This window comes from Balaenoptera physalus (genome assembly GCF_965194825.1).
Source record: "Balaenoptera physalus genome assembly, chromosome: 9".
Lineage (NCBI taxonomy): Eukaryota > Metazoa > Chordata > Mammalia > Artiodactyla > Balaenopteridae > Balaenoptera > Balaenoptera physalus.
The window spans coordinates 19,790,813-19,818,486 of NC_138888.1; the positions used below are offsets into that span (position 1 = coordinate 19,790,813).

The 27,674-nt window shown below is 37.6% G+C and overlaps 1 protein-coding gene and 1 long non-coding RNA gene across 4 annotated transcripts in view; one reads left to right on the forward strand and one right to left on the reverse strand.

Moving 5' to 3' along the window:
* The window catches only part of EPM2A (EPM2A glucan phosphatase, laforin), a 130,089-nt gene that overhangs the window by 38,806 nt on the left and 63,609 nt on the right, over positions 1–27,674 (forward strand). For 2 of the 3 annotated variants that reach the window (XM_082474894.1, XM_082474892.1), the window contains exon 2: positions 24,032–24,073. The exons of the other annotated variant lie outside the window; for it this stretch is intronic. In XM_082474894.1, coding sequence (XP_082331020.1) covers positions 24,032–24,073 — 42 coding nt within the window. The remainder of the gene's footprint in view (positions 1–24,031; positions 24,074–27,674) is intronic. 3 annotated transcript variants of the gene reach the window in all.
* LOC309666941 lies at positions 10,168–15,294 on the reverse strand. The gene is made up of 2 exons (XR_014267392.1): positions 14,621–15,294; positions 10,168–14,581 (listed from the first exon to the last, which is right to left on the reverse strand). It is a non-coding gene; the product is annotated as an uncharacterized lncRNA (long non-coding RNA).

The window sequence follows — 27,674 nt, forward strand, 5'->3', positions numbered from 1 at the left end:
TTCTTGGCTCTTTATTTGGTTCCACTAATCTGTGTCTATTCTCGCACCAGTGACACACTGTGTTGATTACTGTAGCTTTATACTAATCTTGAAATAGTTTAGTGTGTGTGTCCCAAGTTTGTTCCTCTTCAGTATCGTGTTGGCTTTTCTTGGTCTTTTGCCTTTTCGTATACATTTTAGAATCGATTTGTTGAATCTGCAAAATGGCTTGCTATAATTTTGATTAGGGTTGCATTGAATCTATAGATCAAGTTCAGAAGAATTGACATATTAATACTACTGAGTTTTTCAGTCTGTGAACGTGGAATATATCTCCATTTAATTAGGTCTTTGATTTCTTTTATCAGTGTTTTGTAGTTTCCATATACAGAGCCTGTACATGTTTCATTAGATTTATACATAAGTTTTTTTAAATGGGGGGGTGCTATTTTTAATGGTGTATTTAAAATTTTTTTAGTTTTAAATTTCAATTTTTCATTGATGGCATATAGGAAATAAATCGACTTTTATATATCTATTGATTTTTGTTTGGATCATAGACATTGTAGTTTTACATTGTTTCAAAGAAAGTTTGGGATTTTTTAAAGCAGTTAAGTTATTTATGGATTAGCTTGTTCCTTTTGAGGTTATTTTGAAGGTTTATAAGAGCATAACTGCAGTAGCTTTTACTGTAGGGCTAGTTTAGCCCCACTACTAAGCAATGATCCTTCTGTGTTCTCTGCTGGATGCTTCACATATTAAACAAGATCTTCCCACTCTATCTGGTGGAAACTCAAATGTTTCCCAGTTCTGTGTGAGCTCTGCCAATTCTCTGGCTTACAATTTTCAGAAATTGTTCTTTTCTTGTCATTTGTTCTTTGTATGGCTCTGTCAAATTCCAACTTATGCATCCACAGATAGGCATGAAACCAAAGAATCTAAGAGACCTTTATGAAGATTTTTAAAAATTAATTAATTTATTTGTTTTTATTTTTGGCTGCGTTGGGTCTTCGTTGCTGCACACGGGCTTTCTCTGGTTGCGGCGAGCGGGGCTACTCTTCGTTGCGGTGTGCAGGCCTCTCATTGTCGTGCCTTCTCTTGTTGTGGAGCACGGGCTCTAGGCGTGCAGGCTTCAGTAGTTGTAGCACTCGGGCTCAGTAGTTGTGGCTCGCAGGCTCTAGAGCGCAGGCTCAGTAGTTGTGGTGCACGGGCTTAGTTGCTCTGCGGCATGTGGGATCTTCCTGGGCCAGGGATTGAACCTGTGTCCCCTTCATTGGCAGGCGGATTCTTAACCACTGTGCCACCAGGGAAGCCCGAGACCTTTATGAAGATTTATGGACCTCTTTGCATGGCTTTCTCATCTCTAGAATTTGACCCTACAAATTCTAGTCACTTCATTCTCCCAAATTTGTATTTCTAGTTCCTCGATCAGTGACACCGTTGGGTTCTCTTTGGGATTCCATCCCTGTGTCATGGTTCAGAAATTCTCTACAGGCGGAAATCTGTGGCATTCATATTGTTTGCTTTGTTTTTCTTTTCTCAGAGATTTCACTCCTGCACTGCCTTTTGTTCAACATCTAAAAACCGTTGTTTCATATATTTTGCCATTTTTCTAGTTGTTGCTTTTATAGGCAGGAGAAGTCTCTGACTGATTTTTTTTTTTTTTTTAAAGATTTATTTATTGATTGATTGATTGATTGTTATGTTGGGTTTTCGTTTCTGTGCTAGGGCTTTCTCTAGTTGCGGCAAGCGGGGGCCACTCTTCATCGCGGTGCGCGGGCCTCTCACTATCGTGGCCTCTCTTGTTGCGGAGCACAGGCTCCAGACGCGCAGGCTCAGTAGTTGTGGCTCACGGGCCCAGTTACTCCGCGGCATGTGGGATCCTCCCAGACCAGGGCTCGAACCCGCGTCCCCCGCATTGGCAGGCAGACTCCCAACCACTGCGCCACCAGGGAAGCCCTCTGACTGATTTTTAAAAGTTTACTGTTAGATATTTTTATAGCATATTATTAAAAACTTTGTGAAACGGCAATTCCTGATTTTGTTTAATTTATTTCTAATATATTTATGTATGTGTGTATATATGTATATATGTGTATACACACACACACATATATGTATAGTCTAACCTGTATCTTTGTTAAAATTAGGTTATTTTATTTGGTAATATCTTCTTTCATGCTGAAGATTTCTAAGTCTTTAATTATTAACTGGCATTAAATTCTGTTTCCACTCAATTACACTCTGGATTAGGCATCCTAGTCTTAGATTTTAATGGCCATAAATTCAACATTCAAATTATCACTATTCCTTACTCAACTTTTATTCCTCTGCAAAAACTGTAATTTGTCTTCATTTCATATTACCTTTCATGCCACTACAAAGATTGTGTTACAGTAGAATTGACATGTTAAAATTTCTAATCCTTAAATAATCTATTATTATAATTTAAGAAGATTAAGCAAATCAACATGCAACTTTATGTTGTTAAGATAATGCATTAGTTTGCTAGGGCTGCCATAACAAACTGTCACAGACTGGATGGGTTAAACAACAGAAATTTAGTATTTCACAGTTCTGGAGGTTAGAAGTCCAAAATCAAAGTGTCAGCAGGATTTCTTTCTTCTGAGGTCCGTGAGGGAAAGATCTGTTCTAGGTCTCTCTCCTCAGCTTGCAGATGGTTTTCTCCTCCCTGTGTCTTCACATCACCTTCTCTCTATGTGTCTCTCTGTCCAAATTTCCTCTTTTTATGAGGATACCAGTCATATTGGAATAGAGTCCACCGCAATGCCCTCATTTTAACTTTATTACCACTGTAAAGACTCTCCAAATAAGGTCACGCTGAAGAACTGGGAATTGATTAGGGCTTCAACATGTGAATTCTGGGGGACACAATTCAACCGATACCAATAACAAATCTCTTCCAATATTTATTTCATTCATCAAATTGTTCTTTACATTCTAAATTATTAAAGAAGGTTATCATTTGCCTTTGGGTAGAAAAACTTACCCTAGAGCTACTTCACTGTTATCTGTATTCTAGATAAAAACATCTATTTGGAAGGCAATATGGAGGGACACCATAGTATAAAGAACAAATGTTTGCAATAAGATAAACCCAGATTAGACTCCAGGTTCTGCCAAAGACTTGTTGTATAACCTTACATGAATTACTTAACCACATGAGTTTGTTTCTTTCTTCCTAAAAAGGGATGACTGACAACCACACCAGGGTTGTTGTGAGGACTAGTTTGTAAGGTGTCTAGAACAAGGTAGTAGGTATAACTTTAAGATAGCCAGCAGTTTCTGGCAGCTGAATTACCTCTGCCTTTCCATTTTTACTAAGATGAAATTTCTTGATCTTAAAGGCAGTTTATGTTCACAGGGGCATCAGTTTTATGTAATATTGGACTATTCCATACACTGACCCCAAACTATACCAATGTTCCAGTATATTCTAGACCATGCTGCAAAGTCAAAAATTACTTGCATTGACCATGTCTACTTGTGCTTCTACTCTGACTGTGCTACGCCTTGGTGAAGACTGGGTTTGACTATGCTTACTACACTCAAACTATCAAAGGAATCATTAAAAGGGAATATAAACTGGTACCTGGTAGAGAGTTACATGAGATAGCTTAATGAAATAGTTATGAAAGACAAGTATAAGTAAAACTTTGAAGAGTGACGCATTAAATGGTCAAGAGAGAAATATTCATCTTGACAATAGTTTATTACTGTTGAATGAAAAATGCTACTCACTAAAAATTACAATAGGTTTAATTTTACTGTTTCTTGATCACCTGAAACCATCCAAGGAAACCTGAATCTATGTTGAATCATAACATCATCAAATTAACCCTTCTTATTTTTTGATGGAGAAAGTGGGACCCAGAGAGGTTAAGCTCACACACTGCTAGCCTGTGAGAAACACTGGGCTAGAAGGCTGGTGTCATGATTTAGCACTTTTCCTTCCAGATTACATCACCTCTGCTAGGCAGGGCATGGAAATTTGGTGAGTGAATTTTAATATCCTGTATATAAACTCTGAGCTCTGGGACTTCATAGGTGAGAAGAAGTTCATGGTGGTTGTGTAATATCTGGGATATCTCTGCATGATCAGTGAGAAGGGAACTGATGGAGAAAAATGAGAAAAAATGGAGAAGTGAGTTGAGACTCTATTCCAAATGGTTCTTTCTTTTAACATTCTCTTAATCCTCTTCCCGCCTTCTTTTTCTTCAGAGCATTTATTTAATGTGTTGCTTCAGCTAAAACGACCCAAAGTTTCTAGAACATCAATAAGAATGATATTTAAATCAGAATAAACAGCATTTTTTCCTCTGCTCTTGGACCAAACCACGGTCTACCATATATCCAAAATAAGTTGTGCCAGACTAAAATAATCCAGGAATAGATATTACTGCCGTTTCTCATTCCATCTTCCCCAGTACCTGACCCTCCATCATTTGCCAGAGAGCTGAATGGGAGCTGAAATGAAAATCCTTGCTGCTTTTAGATGACTTATTCATGTCCCCAGAAGCAGAATGGGGTTCTAATTTTAGGGAAAATTAAAGAAAATATTGTCGCATGCTCACACAGTGGGGAGGGAGAGATGCTATGGAAAGTTTTTTTTTCAAAAAGTGGTAGAACAACTAAATGTTGTACAAATGTTCCTTTGTACTCCTGTAGAGACAAAATAATAAGCTGGATAAAGCATTAGTTTAAACCAGTATAACATTTTGTGGTGGAGAGTTTAGGGAAATGAAATGCCTATGGTGCAGATTTTATACTTCATTAATTATGTTTCTTTGTGTAAAGATAATGCTCATGAGTGTTTGGGACATGAGAGTGAATGAGAAAACGATTTATAAATTGTGATTTGCAGAAAGCCAGAGATGGATAGCTTAATGAGATGAAAGAAGCCTGAGGAGATTTCAACTTTCTGTGAAAGAGATGGGCTTGGCTGGCAGGTCAGGTCTGACTAGTTGTGTGGGTCTCTGCTGGGCGTGAGAGGTGGCTCTGTCTTCGTACCAGTGTTGGTGCCAGTGCTTCCATAACTAGTAACCTCCTTAAAATGTTTCATTATTCCAAGATGATCATCAATTTGAGTTTCATTATGTAGAACATTTTCTCAGTTTTCTGCTCTGATGGTGGGACCATGGGCCAGTATCCAGCTAGTTGAGGTCTGTAGTACAGCCAGTATACTACAGAATGAGAAGCTTAACATTTTCAATTCTATGAACTTCATGTTTTTAAATGTTAAATCATAATGTCACATTAACATAGAGCTTTATTCCGAATTTTAGCTAATTAAACCATAGAGAGTCAGAGGAATGGTAACTTTGAAATCATTTCCTTTTTCAGTTTAGTTGTAAAAGGCTGTACTTTATTTCTAGGAGAAATAATAGATCATCATTTGATCTGTTATTGCCAAAATTTCTGTATGTCATATTTGTAGATTTGTACCTTTGGAAAAGGTTAATATAGCATTTACATTTGAGTCTTTTGCCATAAATTACCAGTTTACTGCCACCTTTATTGACTGCAATCACTAAAAATCTATTTGTTGAGTGTGAAAGTCATTATCCAGAACTAGAATAATTCAGGCTCCCGTATACAGAAAATTATATTTGGGAGTTAACACTGTTATTTCCATGATCTTAGATTCAGAACTATTCTATATATCACCTACTGAATTTTGAAGTTGTGCAAATTCTGAATGTTGTGCAAAAGACATCGGTTTAAAGTGTTGCTTTAAAACTTAGTAGTTCAGAATAATTATGAGGAAGAATTGAGTTAATATATAGGAACATTCTTTGTAAATGGAAGTGATAAATATTTTGTATTAAAAATATTGACAAGGTTTTGTCATTAGTTTATTTATCTTTATTATTTTTTGGTGACATTTCACATTTTATTTTCAATGAAGGAGTATCCCATAAAAAATTTTTAAAAGTCCTTTACCCCCGAGGTGTGTATACTTTTTTGCACAGACTTCTGTCTTTACTTAATCTGTTTAGTAATCTGAATCTGAAATTTTCACTTGATAATGTTGTCTTTTGATTGTGGTTGAAGAGGTTTTATTATTTCTCAGAGAGATGTACTTAGAATTCATTAGTGGATCAAACTAATTAGGTGTGGGCAATGTAGAGAGACATAATCCAAATCAAACTTAAAAAAGTAACTCTTCTAGGTAGTCTGCTATTACAAAGGAAAAAAGTGCCATGAAAATAAAAATATATTAATATCATTAAACCTCGAATTTTAGTATTATTTAAAACCTTATTTTGGTTTTAGCCTTTGAGAAAGGATCTCTTTATTTTCCCTCCCTCAATTAGGAAAAACAACCCCTAAGAAATCATAATCAGTATTGATTCATTTATTCAACTCATTTAACACAATTTTGAGGCTCAGTTATCCACCTGGAATTGCAATAAGTGCTGGGAAACAAAGATGAAAAATCACAGGTCTAGAGACATATTCTAGCAGAGGAAAAAAAAAAAAAGGCTTTCAATCAAGTAAGGACTGTAACAGAAATCTGAAAATCTATATGCAGTGTAGTGGTGCAAGTTCATCCTGGTGGGAATTCAGGAAAGGGAGGAGGATGGGAAAGTCTCTATAGAAGGCACAGTATTTTGAACTTGGTATTTAAAGAATAGAATCTTCCCTCGTTTATTTTCTTTCTGTAATTATGAAAATAAAAACAAAATTATTTTTAAAAAACCTGCCTGATGTGAATCCAGCAGGAAATTGGTGTCCTGAGTTTATCCTCCACAAGTGAGAGTCATGGTTTTACTAAAGTGAGAAGGAAAAAGCCCAAATCTGAGGGCTCAGAGGCACGTAAGCCTTTCAGCCTTTTGTGGAGGGGCTCCCTGGGAGTCCTGGGATGGCGTGGGGTGAGGTGGAGGAACATCAGTTTTTGGTAAAGGAATCCTGAGGGAGGTGCTTTAGGGGCATCTGGTGAGGAGGGTGGGAATGGGGTCTGCAGGGGTCTGGGGGCATCCACTGTGGGGTGATGAGGAGGGCCTTCTTTCTCGGGACCTGGAGGACTTGGGCAGAGATAGTCTTTCCTGCTGCATTGCTCATTTTAAGCTGTCTCTGTTGGCATCTTTTCTTTTTCTTAAAATGTAACTCAAGTAACTCTCTGGTGAAGTTTCTAGGTACATAAATGATTCCCCAACCTGACTGAGCATTAGGATCACCAGGGGAGCTTTTTAAACATACAGATTCTTGGGTCAATCACAGACTTACAGAATATCCAAGGATGAAGCTTGGAAATCCATATTTTTTTGTTGTTGTTGCCACTGAATTTCTTTATTTGGGTATAGTTGCTTTTTCAATGCTGTGTAAGTTTCTGCTGTACAATGAAGCGAATCATCTATACGTATACATATATCCCCTCCCTCTTGGACCTCCCTCCCACCCCCATCCCACCCCTCTAGGTCACCACAGAGCACCGAGCTGAGCTCCCTGTGCTATACAACAGGTTCCCGCAAGCTATCTATTTTACACATGGTAGTGTATGTATGTCAATCCTAATCTCCCAATTCATCCCACCCCCCCCTTCACCCCTGTGTCCACACGTCCATATGTTTCTAACAGTTTTACTGAGATATAATTCACATATCATAAATTTCACCCCTTTAAATTGTACAGTTCAGTGATTTTCAGCATATTCACGAAGTTGCGTAACCACCAACACCAATTCCCCGACATTTTCACCACTCCAAAAAGAAACCCTGTACTCATTACTAATCAGTTCCCATTCCTCCCTCCCGCATCCTCCGGCAAACACTCATGTACTTTCTGTCTCTATGGATTTGCCGGTTCTGGGTATTTCATATAAATGGAACCATACAATATGTAGCCCTGTATAACCTACTTCTTTCACTTAGCATAATGTTTTCAAAGGTTCATGCATATTGTAGCATGTCTCGGTTCTTCATCTCCTTTTACTGCTGAGTAAGATTTCATTGTGTGGATGCACCACATTTTGTTTATTCATCAGCCCATACAGACATATGGGTTATTTTCACTTTTTGAATTATGCTGCTATGAACATTTGTGCGCAAGTTTTTGTGTGGATGGATGTTTTTACTTCTTTTGGGTGTATACCCAGAAGTGGAATTGCTGAATCATATGATAACTCCATTGTTTAACTTTTGAGGAACTACCAAACTGACTTTTCCAAAGTGACTGCAGAATTTTACTTTCCCACCAACAGTGTATGAGAGTTTCTGTTTCTCACATGCTTGACAATGCTTGTTATTTTCTGTATTTTTTATTTTAGCCATCCCAGAGGGCGTGAAGTGGTATTTCATTGTGGTTTTGATTTGCATTTCCCTAATGATTGATGATCTCGAGCATCTTTTATATGCTTATTGGCCATTTGTCAATCAGAAGATACACGTGTCTGTGTATCTTCTTGGAGAAATGTCTATTCACATCTTTTTACCCATTTTTAATTGGGCTATTTGCCTTACAGATGTTGAGTTATTGAGTCCATGTTTTTATTTATTTATTTTTGTTTTCTATTGCATTCTTTTTTTTTTAACATCTTTATTGGAGTATAATTGCTTTACAGTGGTGTGTTGGTTTCTGCTTTATAACAAAGTGAATCAGCTATACATATACATATATCCCCATATCGCCTCCCTCTTGCTTCCTGAGGTGGCATGGATGCAGATATTTGGATGGATAATAGAAAACTATAGGATAGGCAGCTGATACATCTAATTCGGGCTGAACATTGAAGCTTTTACTTTGAAATGCATGAATTGGTTTTGTATAGTGCTTCACTTTGTTGTAAACAAGTGGAGCAATTTGGTTTAATGGAATTATCTGTTAAATACATTTATCCTTTCTTGGCCAACCCTAATATTAACATGTTCATCTTTCTGTGCACTACTGTTCAGTGTAAGTGCTCTTTAAGCTTCTTTCCTTGGGTCACCTCTTATATTATGTGCTTTCTTTGGAAGACCTCCTCCAATCTTGTGATGCTATAGCTCTAGCTCTAATCCCTTTTTTTTTTTAACATCCTTATTGGCGTATAATTGCTTTACAATGGTGTGTTAGTTTCTGCTTTATAACAAAGTGAATCAGCTATACATATACATATATCCCCATATCTCCTCCCTTTTGCATCTCCCTCCCACCCTCCCTTTCCCAGCCCTCTAGTTGGTCACAAAGAACTTAGCTGATCTCCCTGTGCTATGCGGCTGCTTCCCACTAGCTATCTATTTTACATTTGGTAATGTATATGTGTCCATGCCACTGTCTCACTTCGTCCCAGCTTACCCTTCCCCCTCCCTGTGTCCTCAAGTTCATTCTCTACATCTGCATCTTTATTCCTGTCCTGCCCTTAGGTTCTTCATAACCTTTTTCTTTTTCTTTTTTTTTTTTTGGATTCCATATATATGTGTTAGCATACGGTATTTGTTTTTCTCTTTCTGACTTACTTCACTCTGTATGACAGACTCTAGGTCCATCCAGCTCACTGCAAATAACTCAATTTCATTTCTTTTTATGGCTGAGTAATATTCCATTATATATATGTGCCACATCTTATTTATCCATTTATCTGTCGATGGACACTTAGATTGCTTCCATGTCCTGGCTATTGTAAATAGAGCTGCAATGAACATTGTGGTACATGACTCTTTTTGAATTATGGTTTTCTCAGGGTATATGCCCATTAGTGGGATTGCTGGCTCGTATGGTAGTTCTATTTTTAGTTTTTTAAGGAACCTCCGTACTGTTCTCCATAGTGGCTGTATCAATTTACATTCCCACCAACAGTGCAAGAGGGTTCCCTTTTCTCCACACCCTCTCCAGCATTTATTGTTTGTAGATTTTTTGATGATGGCCATTCTGACTGGTGTAAGGTGATACCTCATTGTAGTTTTGATTTGCATTTCTCTAATGATTAGTGATGTTGAGCATCCTTTCATGTGTTTGTTGGCAATCTGTATATCTTCTCTGGAGAAATGTCTATTTAGGTCTTCTACCCATTTTTGGATTGGGTTGTTTGTTTTTTTGATATTGAGCTGCATGAGCTGCTTATAAATTTTGGAGATTAATCCTTTGTCAGTTGCTTCATTTGCAAATATTTTCTCCCATTCTGAGGGTTGTCTTTTGGTCTTGTTTATGTTTTCCTTTGCTGTGCAAAAGCATTTAAGTTTCATTAGGTCCCATTTGTTTATTTTTGTTTTTATTTCCATTTCTCTAGGAGATGGGTCAAAAAGGATCTTGCAGTGGTTTATGTCATAGACTATTCTGCCTATGTTTTCCTCTAAGAGTTTGATACTGTCTGGCCTCACATTTAGGTCTTTAATCCATTTTGAGTTTATTTTTGTGTATGGTGTTAGAGTGTGTTCTAATTTCATTCTTTAACATGTAGCTGTCCAGTTTTCCCAGCACCATTTATTGAAGAGGCTGTCTTTTCTCCATTGTATATTCTTGCCTCCTTTATCAAAAATAAGGTGACCATATGTGCGTGGGTTTATCTCTGGGCTTTCTATCCTGTTCCATTGATCTATATTTCTGTTTTTGTGCCAGTACCATACTGTCTTGATTACTGTGGCTTTGTAGTATAGTCTGAAGTCAGGGAGCCTGATTCCTCCAGCTACGTTTTTCGTTCTCAAGATTGCTTTGGCTATTCGGAGTCTTTTGTGTTTCCATACAAATTGTGAAATTTTTTTTTCTAGTTCTGTGAAAAATGCCATTGTTAGTTTGATAGGGATTGCATTCAATCTGTAGATTGCTTTGGGTAGTATAGTCATTTTCACAATGTTGATTCTTCCAGTCCAAGAGCATGGTATATCTCTCCATCTGTTTGTATCATCTTTAGTTTCTTTCATCAGTGTCTTATAGTTTTCTGCCTACAGGACTTTTGTCTCCTTAGGTAAGTTTATGCCTAGGTATTTTATTCTTTTTGTTGCAGTGGTAAATGGGAGTGTTTCCTGAATTTCTCTTTCAGATTTTTCATCATTAGTGTATAGGAATGCAAGAGATTTCTGTGCATTAATTTTGTATCCTGCTACTTTACCAAATTCACTGATTAGCTCTAGTATTTTTCTGGTAGAGTCTTTAGGATTCTCTATGTATAGTATCATGTCATCTGCAAGCAGTGACAGCTTTACTTCTTCTTTTCCAGTTTGGATTCCTTTTATTTCTTTTTCTTCTCTGATTGCTGTGGCTAAAACATCCAAAACCATGTTGAATAATTTTGGTGAGAGTGGACAACCTTGTCTTGTTCCTGATCTTAGAGGAAATGGTTTCAGTTTTTCACCATTGAGAACGATGTTGACTGTGGGTTTGTCATATATGGCCTGTATTATGTTGAGGTAAGTTCCCTCTCTGCCTACTCCCTGGAGGCTTTTTATCATAAATGGGTATTGAATTTTGTCAAAAGCTTTTTCTACATCTATTGAGATGATCATATGGTTTTTCTCCTTCAATTTGTTAATATGATGTATCACATTGATTGGCATATATTGAAGAATCCTTGCATTCCTGGGGTAAACCCCACTTGATCATGGTGTATGATCCTTTTAATGTGCTGTTGGATTCTGTTGTTAGTATTTGGTTGAGGATTTTTGCATCTATTTTCATCAGTGATATTGGCCTGTAGTTTTGTTTTTTTGTGACATCTTGTGTGGTTTTGGTATCAGGGTGATGGTGGCCTTGTAGAATGAATTGGGAGTGTTCCTCCCTCTGCTATATTTGGGAGAGTTTGAGAAGGATAGGTGTTAGCTCTTCTCTAAATGTTTGATAGATTTGCCTGTGAAGCCATCTGGTCCTGGGCTTTTGTTTGTTGGAAGATTTGTAATGACAGTGTCAATTTCAGTACTTGAGATTGGTCTGTTTATATTTTCTATTTCTTCCTGGTTCAGTCTCAGAAGGTTGTGCTTTTCTAAGAATGTGTCCATTTCTTCCAGATTATCCATTTTATTGGCATAGAGTTGCTTGTAGTAATCTCTCATGAAGCTTTGTATTTCTGCAGTGTCAGTTGTTACTTCTCCTTTTTCATTTCTAATTCTATTGATTTGAGTCTTCTCCCTTTTTTTCTTGATGAGTCTGGCTAATGGTTTATCAATTTTGTTTATCTTCTCAAAGAACTAGCTTTTAATTTTATTGATCTTTGCTATTGTTTCCTTCATTTCTTTTTCATTTATTTCTGATCTGATCTTTATGATTTCTTTCCTTCTACTAGCTTGGGGTTTTATTGTTCTTCTTTCTCTAATTGCTTTAGGTGTAAGGTTAGGTTATTTATTTGAGATATTTCTTGTTTCTTGAGGTAGGATTGTATTGCTATAAACTTCTCTCTTAGAACTGCTTTTGCTGCATCTCATAGGTTTTGGGTCATCGTGTTTTGTTGTCATTTGTTTCTAGGTATTTTTTGATTTCCTCTTTGATTTCTTCAGTGATCTCTTGGTTATTTAGTAGTGTATTGTTTAGCCTCCATGTGTTTGTATTTTTTACAGATTTTTTCCTGTAGTTGATATCTAGTCTCATAGCGTTGTGGAAAGAAAAGATACTTAATACGATTTCAATTTTCTTAAATTTACCAAAGCTTGATTTGTGACCCAAGATAAGATCTATCCTGGAGAATGTTTCATGAGCACTTGAGAAGAAACTGTATTCTGTTGTTTTTGGGTGGTATGTCCTATAAATATCAATTAAGTCCATCTTGTTTAATGTATCATTTAAAGCTTGTGTTTCCTTATTTATTTTCATTTTGGATGATCTGTCCATTGGTGAAAGTGGGGTGTTAAAGTCCCCTACTATGATTGTGTTACTGTCAGTTTCCCCTTTTATGGCTGTTAGCATTTACCTTATGTATTGAGGTGCTCCTATGTTGGGTGCATAAATATTTACAATTTTTATGTCTTCTTTTTTGGATTGATCTCTTGATCCTTATGTAGTGTCCTTCTTTGTCTCTTGTAATAGTCTTGATTTTAAAGTCTATTTTATCTGATATGAGAATTGCTACTCCAGCTTAGTTTTGATTTCCATTTTCATGGAATATCTTTTTCCATCCCCTCACTTTCAGTCTGTATGTGTCCCTAGGTATGAAGTGGGTCTCTTGAAGACAGCATATATATCAGTCTTGTTTTTGTATACATTCAGCCAGTCTGTGTCTTTTGGTGGGAGCATTTAATCCATTTGCATTCAAGGTAATTATCGATGTGTATGTTCCTATTTTCATTTTCTTAATTGTTTTGGGTTTGTTATTGTAGGTCTTTTCCTTCTCTTGTGTTTCCTGCCTAGAGAAGTTCCTTTAGCATTTTTTGTAAAGCTGGTTTGGTGGTGCTGAACTCTCTTAGCTTTTGCTTGTCTGTAAAGCTTTTAATTTCTCCATCTAATCTGAATGAGATCTTTGCTGTGTAGAGTAATCTTGGTTGTAGGTTCTTCCCTTTCCTCACTTTAAATATGTCCTGCCACTCCCTTCTGGCTTGCAGAGTTTCTGCTGAAAGATCAGCTGTTAATTTCATGGGGATTCCCTTGTATGTTATTTGTTGTTTTTCTCTTGCTGCTTTTAATATTTTATTTTTTTATTTAATTGTTGATAGTTTGATTAATATGTGTCTTGGCCTGTTTCTCCTTGGATTTATCCTGTATGGGACTCTCTATTTTTCCTGGACTTGATTAACTATTTCCTTTCCCATATTAGGGAAGTTTTCAACTCTAATCTCTTCCAATATTTTCTCAGTCCCTTTCTTTTTCTATTCTTATTCTGGGACCACTATAATTCAAATGTTGGTGCGTTTAATGTTGTCCCAGAGGTCTCTGAGGCTGTCCTCAATTCTTTTCATTCTTTTTTCTTTATTCTGTTCTGCAGTAGTTATTTCCACTATTTTATGTTCCAGGTCACTTATCCATTCTTCTGCCTCAGTTATTCTGCTATTGATTCCTTCTGGAGAATTTTTATTTTCATTTATTGTTTTGTTCATCATTGTTTGTTTGCTCTTTAGTTCTTCTATATCCTTGTTAAACGTTTCTTGTATTTTCTCCATTGTATTTCCAAGATTTTGAATCATCTTTATTATCATTACTCTGGATTCTTTTTCAGGTAGACTGCCTATTTCCTTTTCATTTGTTTGGTCTGATGGGTTTTTACCTTGCTCCTTCATCTGCTGTGTGTTTTTCTGTCTTCTCATTTTGCTTCACTTACTGTGTTTGGGGTCTCCTTTTCGTATGCTGCAAGTTCACAGTTCCCGTTGTTTTTGGTGTCTGCCCCCGGTGGCTAAGGTTGTTTCAGTGGTTTGTGTAGGCCTCCTGGTGGAGGGGACTGGTGCCTGTGTTCTGGTGGATGAGGCTGGATCTTGTCTTTCTGGTGGGCAGGACCATGTCCGGTTGTGTTTTGGGGTGCCTGTGACCTTATTATGATTTTAGGCAGCCTCTCTGCTAATGGGTGGGGTTGTGTTCCTGTCTTGCTAGTTGTTTGGCATAGGGTGTCCAGCACTATAGCTTTCTGGTCGTTGAGTGGAGCTGGGTCTTAGTGTTGAGATGGAGATGTCTGGGAGATCTTTTGCCATTTGATATTACGTGGAGCCTAGAGGTCTCTGGTGGACCAATGTCCTGAACTTGGCTTCCCCACCTCAGAGACACAGGCCTGTCCTGAACTTGGCTTCCCCACCTCAGAGACACAGGCCTGACACCCGGCCAGAGCACCAAGACCCTGTCAGCCACATGGCTCTGAAGAAAATGGAGAAAAAAAGAAATAAAGGAATAAAAAAATAAAGTAATATAAAATAAAGTTATTAAAATAAAAAATAAATATTAAAAATAAAAAAATTAAGAAGTAATAAAAAAGAAAGGAAGAAGACAGCAACCAAACCAAAGAACAAATCCACCAATTATAACAAGCGCTAACAACTGTACTAAAAGAAGAAAAAAAAAAAAACAGACAGACAGTACCCTAGGACAAATGAAATGGTAAGAGCAAAGTTATACAGACAAAATCACACACAGAAGTATACACATACACACTCTCAAAAAGAGAAAAAGGTAAAAAATATATATATTGTTGCTCCCAAAGTCCACCATCTCGATTTTGGGATGATTCATTGTCTATTCAGGTATTCCACAGATGCAGGGTACATCAAGTTGATTGTGGAGATTTAATCTGCTGCTCCTGAGGCTGCTGGGAGAGATTTTCCTTTCTCTTCTTTGTTTGCACAACTCCTCGGGTTCAGCTTTGGATTTGGACCCCCTCTGTGTGTAGGTCGCCTGAGGGCGTCTGTTCTTCGCTCAGACAGGACGGGGTTAAAGGAGCAGCTGCTTCGGGGTCTCTGGCTCACTCAGGCTGGGGGGAGGGAGGGGTACGGATGCGGGGCGAGCCTGTGGCGCAGAGGCCAGCGTGATGTTGCAGCAGCCTGAGGTGCCGTGCGTTCTCCTGGGGACGTTGTCCCTGGATCACGGGACCCTGGCGGTGGCGGGCTGCACAGGCTCCCGGGAGGGGAGGTGTGGAGAGTGACCTGTGCTCGCACACAGGCTTCCTGGTGGCGGCAGCAGCAGCCTTAGTGTCTCATGCCCGTCTCTGGGGTCCGTGCTGATAGCCGCGGCTCGCGCCCGTCTCTGGAGCTCGTTTAGGCGGGGCTCTGAATCCCCTCTCCTCGCGCACCCCGAAACAATGGTCTCTTGCTTCTTAGGCAGTTCCAGATTTTTTCCCAGACTCCCTCCCAGCTAGCTGTGGCGCACTAGCCCCTTCAGGCTGTGTTCACGCAGCAACCCCAGTCCTCTCCCTGGGATCCGACCTCCGAAGCCCGAGCCTCAGCTCCCAGCCCCCGCCCGCCCCAGCAGGTGAGCAGACAAGCCTCTCGGGCTGGTGAGTGCTAGTTGGCACCGATCCTCTGTGCGGGCATCTCTCCGCTTTGCCCTCTGCAGCCCCCTTGCTGTGCTCTCCTCCGTGACTCCGAAGCTCCCCTGCACCCCCGCCCCGTCTCCGCCAGTGAAGGGCCTTCCTAGTTTGTGGAAACCTTTCCTCCTTCACAGCTCCCTCCCACTGGTCCAGGTCCTGTCCCTATTCTTTTGTCTCTGTTTTTTCTTTTTTCTTTTGCCCTCCCCATGTATGAGGGGGAGTTTTTTGCCTTTTGGGAGGTCTGAGGTCTTCTGCCAGCATTCAGTAGGTGTTCTGTAGGAGTTGTTCCACATGTAGGTGTATTTCTGATGTATTTGTGGGGAGGAAGGTGATCTCCACGTCTTACTCTTCCGCCATCTTGAAGGTGTCCTCTTAATCCCTTTTCTACGTTCCAAGCTTATATAGTCTATTGTCTACAAGACTTTTTCATCTGGATGTCCTGCAAGTACTTTAAACTCAATATATTCAAACCTCAGCTTATAATCAACCTTTGCAAAGCTTGTTTTTCTTTGTTGCCAAATTTAAAGACAATATAGCTTAGTCACTCAAGTATATGGAAACATATGTACTTCTTAGCCTGGTCTGCCTGCATCATGAGCCCCTGGGCATTTTCTAGGCCACATCCTTAAAGATTCTGATTTAATAATTCTGGAATTGTCCAGGGAATAAGAATTTGACAATTTCCCCAGGTGCTTTTGATAAGCAAGTGGCTTGGGAAACCACTGAAAGTGCTTCTGCAGTTGAAATATTTCAATCTGCACCCCATCCCTTTTTATGTTCATCTTCCTGCCTCTTGCTATAGTTTGGTTCCTTTGCATTTCAGTGGCCTTCTACAGATCTAATTCCTTTGTGTCCCTTCTCTATTCATTCCTTCCTCCATGCTGCTATTTTCCTGAAGCACAGATTGGATAATGTCCCATGTGTGATTAAAAATTCTTTGATGATTTCTTATTACCTATAAAATAAATCTAAACTTCTTAGTATGACCTTTCAGGTTCCTTATAATCTGGCAATTATTTATTTAAAAAAAATTACTTTTGCCTGTACTTTTCCTGCCACTTCCTAAAAAAGTCTAAGTTTCAGCCACCTAGACTCTTATTTTTCCCCAATATTTTATGCAATTCTTTATTAGTGCTGTACCCTTTTCTTGGATTTCTGTCAAAACCATGGCAGTCTTAGATCTGCAACAAACCATGCCACATTATTCCATTGGCTTTAGTAGAATAATATGAAAACCAGTTAGAGGTAACCTCTTGAAATAACATTTATTATATAATTCTTAAGTACAACAAATGATTGTATAATGTAAAATTAGTGAATCTATCTTAAAAAAATCTTATGACTAATGCACAACACTCACACGTGCATATATATACTTCTTTGGATTAGGGATATAGGGGACGAGTTTCTTACTCTCTAAGGGGTGTCTCTCACAGTCCGTTGGTGGCATTTGTAGGTAAAGTTGCTTTCTTTTTCTCTGGCAGCTGTCTAGGTTATCAGTGTTGATTAGATTCAGTATGAAGGTTTTCATTTTAGAGCTTCTGGTCAGAGACTTAACCTTCCAGCATTGGCAGAGGGAAGGAACAATATGCATCCCTCCTGCTAGAGCAAGTGTTTTTGAGCTATGAAAATAGCATGCAGTTTAGTGAACTCATATATTTTGGTCATATATGTGATTAGGGCACCTGCTGGCTCTGTTGCCCCCACTTAACTGGTTGTGGGTTTTACATACATGTAAGTTAAGCATCCATTTGAGTTGACACTAGATATAATTTGCATACATCTGGCTCTGATACCCCACCCACTTGGCTATAGTTTTGTGTTTATGTAAATTAAGTAACCCTGCCATGTTGCTTCTGATGAGATATGGTATCCTTCACTGAACACAGGCAGCTTCTGTCAGTTTGTACTGATAAAGTGCTATGTCCAGAACTAAGACTAAGAGTTGTAATTCATACTTACAAATATTCTAAATCCCTTTTCTCTGTCTACTTGTTTAATACATACTCATTTATATCTCACATATCTGAAGCATCAATATTCCGAGTCCTCTAGGCTTCTGTGATAACCCTTTCTTTTGATATTTAAGTAAAATTGCTTGAATTCCCATCCCATATATTGAGGGATCTGACCTCTTTCCTCTGTGTTACCCAGCACCACCTTTTCTCAGCATATTTGGAAAAGTTGGGGTGTGTAGATGATTATCGTTTACCAATCTCCACACCCTCTCCCTGTGGGAGGATTATTCTTCTTTGCCCGTTGAAGAAGTATACCTTTGTCACGTGGCTTGCTTTGGTCAATAAAGTGTAAGAGGAAATGATGTGTGTCATTTCCTGTTGTTTTGCCTCACTTTTTTCTCTCTGACAAGAGATTACTATTGATGTTCTAAAAATGATTGCTCTGTCTGATGGTCTCAATATGAAGATACTGGCAATGTGAAGAAGAGCCCTTACTTAGTCAATCTACAATAAGCTCTAGCATGGGAGAGAAGTGCTTTTCTATGCCACTGATAACTTAGAGTTGTTTGTTATCACAGTATGTCCTAGGATCTAAAACAATGCCGGGCATTTGGCAGGTTTTCATTAAGTACTTGATGAATGAATGAACTCGAACAAGGCAATTTCCCGGTGTCTCGAACTAGTACACTCATACTCTCTGTCTTCCGATCTTTGATGTGGTCCTGGACTGGTGAGTCTGTAGCACAGGATAGAAATGCACCATTGTCTTAAAGCAACACTTTTTGTAAAAGATCTTTGAGGAAAAAACCTCATTATTTTCAGATTAAAACAGACATGCATATGATATGGAAGAGAACACAGATTTCACAGGAATTTTATAAGGAAAAAATATAAGAATTTTTATGACAGTAGGGTTCACTTTAATCTATATTCCTATAGATTATATATGCCAATCTATATATTGGAAATGTTTGAGAAACCCTGATAATCTCTGAGTCTCACTTTCCTCCTCTATGAAATACAGGGTTTGGACAAAAGTAGAGATGTCAGAGTCTCTTTAGGAGGAGCTGTGTGGTGTAAGCAGCAGTGGGCTGAGAGCCAGCAGCTTTGGGCTCCAGCGCTTGCTTTGCTGCTGGTTAAGCATAGGACTTAGTCGTCATGTAATCTGCTAGAATCTCAGACTCAGGAAAAAATGTACTCACATGTCTGCTATCTGTCCCACTGGATTTTTTTTTGAGGAATAATATATTTGAAAGTACTTTGAAACTTATTAAGCTCTATTTTTCCAATTGAAAAGTGATATGAAATTCTTGGCAATCTTTTCAAATTTGAAGATTTTATTTATATTTTAAGTCCACTGGGTGGCAGTATTTCACTTGTACTCAACTATAATTTTATAGTTTGTATCTAATCTCGAAGAAAAGAATTTAATCACCATCTCATTTTCTCCCAACCTTATCTTTCCCCTTTCCCATCCTGTGCGCTCCCTATCTCCCAAAACAATTCTGAGAAACGGTTACCATTTGTTTAAAAGTGATTTAATGACATACGTGTGACGACAATCACTAAGACTTAGCAATTTACCCAGAACTTTTGCGTCTTTTGGGAAGAAGTGTTAGATAGCGTAATTTTGCCCAGATGTAGGTAAATTAGTTTGATGTAGGTAATTAAAATCAGTAAAATCACCTACAAATATCTTGCCATTGGCTTTTTTTGTGATTGCTTTAACAATTTTTTTCAATAAACTCATGTAGACGTTTTTGACTGATAATACCGCCGATGCTTATTTTATCCTGTGTATCCTAAGATGATAAAGTTGTTATGCTGAATCTTTTGACGTCTATGACATGTTTGTGAAACATGTTGTCATGGTTCCATATCAGTTTACTTTGCGTCAGAATTTCTTAGAAAATTAATTCTACAAGATGAGTTAAATAGGAAAAGTATACTTGTAAAGCTTGATAAGTTATTCCTTGCTGACTTCTGTTGATATTAAGGCTTCCATGTAAGTGATGGCCTAGGTCTACTAGAGCAGTCTTTCCCTGTAGCATGAAAAAAATATAAAGATTCTTTAGCAATATAATGGATTGCTAGTTTTTAGTTGTAAGGAGACCATCAGTGCAGTTTTAAACTGCCATAATCACTGCACTCTGTACAAGAGAAAGTAGCTGCTTTGAAAATTAGGCTGTTGAAAAATTGCTTATAAAATGGTGTGGATAGAGAAATCTTATTTTTAAATGGCTGACATTTGATAGAAAATTTTAATAATTTTGTGCCAAATAAATTGTTGCTGTTTTCACGGAGGAAAAAAGTGTTAAAAAGATAGATGTCTAAACCTGAATTGATATGTTAATGAAAATTTCATTTCTTTCTCTTATGGTCATAGTTATGAATCACATTTCCTCTCTTCTAATATACAGGATAGTGATAAGCTGTTTGCACTGTGTGCATGAACATTTAAAAAATTTTTTTGTGGAAGATGATCGATAGCTTTTTACTGCTTATCAAAAGGATTTACGACCCACAGTAGTTAAGAAAAAAAAAAAAAACTCTGGTATTTCATCATCATTACATATTTTAAAGTAGGTTTAAAAATTGTTTTAGAAGTTTTACCTCATCAAATATCAATCCTCATTTGTACAAAGGGAAGAAATGGAGGAGCAGTGTATCTTAGTTAAGGATTTTAGAAAAACCTCTCAATTTCTTTGTCTACAAATTAGGAAGCGACTGGCTGGATAATAGATTAGTTAGGTGGATTCATTGCAAGTTGAACAACTGAACCTAAAGTGCTCCGATTAATAAACCAGTAGGAACATGAGGGTGAATGCAACTGGCATTTCACAAGTCACTTTATTCTAGGTCCTTTCCTGCTAAATCTTTTTATTAGTAATTTAGGAAGCATGCTTATCAATCTTGCTGATGAGAGAAAACTGGGAGAGAGAGTTGCTATTTCATTTGAAAGCAGCAGTCTTCAAAAATATTAAGTCCCAAAGTAGGAATAAACCAGTGAGAAGAAATTAATAAAAGTCAAGTCTTGTATTTGTAAGTTATTTTATAAAAATAGAGAACTAGAGAATTTGCTTTGAGAACAATTCAAAGTGAAAAGATTTGGGAGTTTCAATTAGTTTTGGTTTTAGGGAGAAGTTAGCATGGTTTGGAAAGAGATTGATCAGAATTTGTAAACTAGGTGAGTTGCTGGAAAAAAATGGGTGATCTTGTCTTTGGAACATGTAGGTCTGGACAGAGCTGTTAAAACAATTTGAACTTATTTTAGGGGTATACCTGTTTTGCAAATCAGTAAACAGTTCTGCAAACAGACTAGGAGTGGAAGAGTTGTAAGAGAAGACTAGTCAAGAGTTCTTATTGAGTTGTTATTGAACACCAACTGTGGTAGGTCCTGTGTTAAATCTTTAAAAGGATCATCTAATCGACTTTCCTCACAACAACCCTATGAGGTAGATAGTGCTACAATCCCTTTTTCACCAACAGGAAAACAGAGGCACAGATTGCTTAAATGGTTTTCTTAATACGACTTACAAACAGTAAATGGTATAACGTGGGATGGAGTCTGAGTCTGGACCTTGAGTCCATGCACTTAACTGCTATAATATACTGCCGTCCAGGGAAAGAGTATTATGCAGCCCACAGAGGAGACTTTCAACAGAGTGGCCACTATCATTACATGCTGCAGGCAGGTAAAGAAAGGTGAAAAATGAATCTGACATGAGATGACTTCATTTAAAGTTTTTTTTCAAGTGGGGTGATGAGGGCAGATGCCAAATTGTAGGCCCCTGAAGACTGAATAGGGAAATGAGGGTATTTGTTGGGGACCAGGCTAGTTAGAAGAAAAATAAGGTTATCAGAGATGGCGGTGGGGCAGAGACTAAAGGAAAACTTGAAGAGGAGGGATGTGGAGAGATTTAAGGCTAGGAGTAGAAGGGAGGAGAGTCTGTGTGATAGCAAAGAGGTTATACAAGACAAACACAGTCAAGAACTAGACGGCCTGTAGTCTCCCTCTCTCTTTTTTCTTTTTTTTTTTTGTGTGTGGGGGGCATGTGTGGGCAATTTTTAAGGTTTTAATACCACAGAATGCTTTTAGTTTTCCTGTTGATTTATTTAAAAATAGTTTACAATTAAAAATTTAATGCATTGGGTACTATTGAATTAAATCAGGTAGAGACAAGTGCTACCTAAAGAAATGTGGTTTATCTTCCAAAATGATTTGCTGGAGAAAGATGATGTGTTCCAAACCACTACCATCACCATCCATGGCCTAATTAGCATTTGTTTTCCCCAGCTTTCCCAGGATAGCAGAAATCCTGATTTGTTTTGGTAGCAGTAGGATGAAACATTATTACTTTAATCAGTTATGGTACTCTTATTCATCTTGGCTAACAATTGGTCTAAGGATGACCGTGTTGCCTAGTTCTAGCTAATGAGATGTGAGAAGTCTTTTGGGTGAGGCTCCCAGGAAAGCTTTCAATTTCTCATGAAAAGGAACAAGGGCGCTTCACTCTTCTTCAAGGCTAGTGGAGTGTCAGACATTATGTCTAGAGGTCACCCTTTGAACATGGGTTGACAAGCATGACAACAAAGTCAATGTGTGAAGGATGGCAAAGCAGACATTTAGAAGGCACTTGGTATTTCACCAGTTCTGGACTGCCTGGCTTTGTACCTCTTGCTACATGAGAGATATATGTGTATTTGTTGAAGTCACTGTTAGTCAGTTTTTCTGTTGCTCGTAGTCAGATGTAGGACTCAGAGAAGCAAAATTCTTTATCAACTCTTTCTTATACATGTGTAGTTTATGGCTTTGGTAAATTTTAAGATAATCTACCTAATTGACACTCTTTTATTTTTACAGCCTATATGTCTCATTAAAAAGGTTTTAATCTGTCTTATCAATTTCAGAAACAATTCAGTCTTTAAAACTATTTGACCACTTTATTCAATTAGCTGTTCATTTCTAGTTTCTTTTCAGTAACTAGAGCAGTGCCTCTATGTTGTTTACATCAGCTGTATCTCTATCCTATCAAAAAAATATTTTTGCCATAGAAGAAACCAAAGCATGAAGCAGAGATGGTTTTCACATCAGATCTAGATCAGCTCAAGGGCATGTCTCATTAAACCATTTAGGCCACATTCTAGAAAATCATAATTGAAGAGAGATTTCATGCCAAAGCATTTACTTACTGTGAAACTACTAAAATGCCTGTCTGCTGGGTGAGCTGGGTTAGGATGGGGTTAAATGTAAAATAATCCTCAATGTTCTTCAGAGTTCCTGGGATGAATATGATTATTTTATGTTCTTTGCATCCAAATGAGATATGGCTACTAGGGAAGGTATTGCCTTCTGCCTCAGCATGATTTGACTTAAAGTACACAAAGGTAGGTGACATGAAAGCTTTTGTCGTGGGCATCACAGTGTGTCAAATGAAGTAGTGAAATTTGGTTAGAGGAATTTGCTTCATATAGTGAGTCTAATATTAATATAGATGCTTTATTTTTAATAGTGTGACTTGGATTTGTGTTCAGACAATGAAACACAATGAAATTTCTAGTCAATTCTGAGAGTGCTATGGAGAGAAAAATTGACCTGACAATTTAACAACAGAAGTCTAGACGCTATTATAAAAATTGTTTAAATGACAGGAGGAAAATCAACATTAAAAATTATTAGAGAAATCAAATAAAAATACATTAAACACATGAATAAACATCTCTGCATGTGACTATAGAAAGTAAATGCAGTATGTAGAAATATATCCAATTATGCAGAGATGGAGCATTTTAATATTCCAATCTTCTTGTTTAATCCCTTGAGTCATGGCATTATTAGCTACCAAAAGATTTGATCACTTCAAATCAGGTGGTCAAATCTTTTGGCTTCTCTCTAGATTATCATCACATTGAATGAATTATTAATAATTCAGTCTTGGTGCTTTGAGTAAGCCTATTAAGAACAATCTAAGTTTCAGATTTTCTCTAAAAGTTATATAAAAAGGAGAGCTCTGTTATTGTATTTAATTTTAAATGGAAGCATAATTGCCTGGTAATGACATTTTAGAGATGTTTTTAAAGAGAATCTTCAATCTCTGAGATGCTTCCCATTTTAAGATGTGTGTATCCTCATGAATCACTAATTAATGTAAATCGTCTGCAATAAAAAAAGTCTGACTTCCTAAATAATGGTTAGAAGAGTGGTAATTCTCTTTTTTGCTTTTCCAAGTCATGAAATCCAGTTGTTTTACAGTGCTTGCTTTAGAATTTGGTAAGTAATAAGAACCCCCTATGAGTCCATATTATGTTGTCACTTTACCCACTGAAGTAAACATTTGTTCTTGTTATCTGTTTTCTTCTTCGAATCATACTCATTCATACATTGTTGTGCTCTTTGTTATGTATCTAAAGCATACTCTGTTGTCATCACAGCTTGAGACCCATCCCCTTTATCACAAAACTTTTCTCAGTAGATGTAGCTCATACTGATACTCTATTTTCAGTCTTCTATATCCATGTACACACCGCAAATCTATCATAGTTTCCTTTCCTAGTGAGCCAATTGATCCTTAAAATAAATCTCAACATAGCATTCCAGTCATCATACATTGAAAAATGTCATTGGAGATGCAGCTTATTTGCAGTCCTTGAACAGTCTGCTCATGTATCAGTGTCTTGCGTAGTTTTAAAATTATTTTCACCATTTAGTTTAGTTTTGTTTCATTCACTAATTGCTTTGTGTAACCTTTGTCTAATCAACAATAGTCAATTCATTGTGACAATCATGTTTTAAATTTCATTTGTCTACCTCAGTTTACCACAGGACTGGATATACAACAAGCTCTCAATAATACTTGGATATTAACTGTATTAAATTCTAGAATATTTCACATATATGAGTGCATTAGTCTGTTCAGACTGCTATAACAAAATACCATAGACTGAGTGCCTTAAATGACAGAAATTAATTTTCTCACAGTTCTGAAAGTTAGAAGTTCCAGGTCAGGGGGCCAGCAGATTTGGTTTCTGGTGAGGACTCTTTTCCTGGCTTGCAGATGGCTGCCTTCTCACTGTGTCCTTTCCTCTATGCCTGCATGGAGAGAAAGATCTCTGGTTTCTCTTCCTCTTCTTATAAGGACACCGGTCCTATTGGTTTAGGGCCCCACCCTTATGATCTCATTTAACTTGAATTCCCTCCCTAACAGCCCTATATCCAGCTACAGGCACATTGGGGATTAGAGCTTCAACACATAAATTTTGGGGGTACATAATTTAGTTAATAACAATGAGATATTAAATTATTAGTAAATCTTTTAAGAAAAGAACTATTGAATTTTGCTTTTCCCATAACCATTTTTAAATTATATTTCTTCAACCTAGCTTGATCTAAGCCTCCACTTCACCTATATCTTCTTATTATCATGGAAATTTTCCCTTCTAATGTTTTCTGTTCTGTATGGTTTGGCAGGTGTTAAGTTTTTCTTTAAAATTCTTAGCTGGAACTGATCAAGCCTCTTCGGGGAGTTTTGCGTAAAAGATCCCCTCTGGAGACTTGGTAGAGAGTGAACCCAAGGCTAAGCTTTATTAATCACTCCTGCTGTTCCTGTTTTCCGCACACCTCAAGCTCACCTTTGAGAGAACCAACACATCACACCTGCCTACTAAACAACTGTCTGAAGGACTTTTGTCATCTCATAGAATTTGAAGAATATGTGAATCATTTTAAGTCTGATTATTAATGAGAGCAAGTCAGGCCAGACCTATTATGTACAAAGGCTGGAGACCCCTGACTTGTGGTTCTATCAAGTAATTGTCTAAATTTTGACTGAAAGGGTTAGACAGTGTACAGATTTACAGAAAGGATGATGCTTATGTATCACATTTCAACTTACTATTCACCATAAAAATAACAATCACCAATAATAATCAGTTTTTTACCTTGAAAGACAGTCACACACACATATACATATTTGCATGCGTGCACGCACATGCACGCGCACACACACACACACACACACGCACACCCCTGAGTCAGATGTTTGATTCATTACCATAATCATCCTGTCACATTTGATGTTTTCCTTTCTGGTCCTCCAAACTCTAGCCTCCTTAACAATAATATTTTCGTATCTATTGTAGAAAAACCTTATTATCTCTAAAGCTAGTTCCTATTTTCATCATTGCTAAGTGTCTTTGTAGTCATTATAATTATTTTAAACCAAAACTCTTGGAGCTCTTTCCTGAATTTGTTGGATTGTTTTGTATTGGATTTTTCCTAGGAGTTATTCTATTTTTTTAAAAAATTTATTTATTTATTTATTTATTTTTGGCTGTGTTGGGTCTTCGTTGCTGTGCGAGGGCTTTCTCTAGTTGGGGCAAGCGGGGGCCACTCTTCATCGCGGTGCGCAGGCCTCTCACTATCGCGGCCTCTCTTGTTGCGGAGCACAGGCTCCAGACGCGCAGGCTCAGTAGTTGTGGCTCACGGGCCCAGTCGCTCCACGGCATGTGGGATCCTCCCAGACCAGGGCTCGAACCCGCGTCCCCTGCATTGGCAGGCAGATGCTCAACCACTGCGCCACCAGGGAAGCCCCCTAGGAGTTATTTTAGCTTTTACTCTTGGCATGGCACTTGACTATATACACCTCCTATTATTTTAATGCAGTATTATTATACAGGAACTGGGCTCTTGTCTACATACCTACCTGAGTTAGTATAGAACTTTATTCATGCCCACAGGTAGTCATTGATTTCCTAATTTTCATTACCCAAATTTAATTTTTTTACCATTAGCATGAAGTGTTGTCTACTTAACTCTTTGCATTTAAGGTTTTTGCGTTCCTATAATCAAATGAGATAAAAATCTTGTAAATCAAAATATTCTTCCTAAATCTTGTATTATTTATTATTTTCTTATTAGCTTTCCTTGTTTTCTTTCTTAAAATTTAATTTTGTTGTGTGTGTACAGATTCTGAAAGCTTGTAAAGACTGTATAATTACATAAGTTAGATTTTAACTGTGGTCTTCCTCCTTATGATATCTATATATCTAAATATCTATACATCTATATATCTATATATCTATGTATATCTATCTAAGTCCCTGTTCCTATAGATTGGGGAGGATGGAACCCTCTCTAAGATGCCTGTGTAGGAGGGAAGGTTTAAATCCTCCTGTAAGGATTTACATTTGCTTTCCTGCTTCTGCTCTGCTTAGCAGATAAAGCTTGTTGTTGCCCTGTTATACATCGTCAACACAGGCAAGAAATTGAGGTTTTTTTTTTTTTTTTTTTTAGAAATTGAGTTTTTAAATAAATTTTCGTTAATGGACTATCCTCTCTCTCTCTCCATGCAAGAAATTTGTGTGTGAATGCAGTAGGTTATATTGAAGGTTGGTTGGGAGGAGTAGAGAGGAATATTATAGAAAGGCAAACAACTTCAAAGTAAGTATTAAAATGCTTGCTTTTACCTGCTCTCTGGTGGTCTCATGACCAATGTGTTTGATCACTTCACTTTATGTAGTTTGCCAGCTGCATCTTGCCTTCTCTCTTCTCTTTCTCCATCTCACCCTTCCTTCTCCTTCTCAATCTTCACACCCTTTTCCCCCATCTTCTCCTTTGTTGATCGCACCTGTGTCCTCTATTCTATCATGCAGTTTACCTGTCTCCCATTGCTACTCCCAAACTCAGCTATTTTCTACCGTTGCGTACTGCAATTTACCAAAGTGCTCAAGTGGAACAGGATCCACTCTCTCAAAGAGGCAGTTGGTTGAACAAAAAGATTTTTTGCATTTTAGTTTGTTTTGCTTTTGCCATTGGAACAGAAAATCAAAATACCAGAGTTGGTAATGATTATACCATATTTGTACAACTTTAT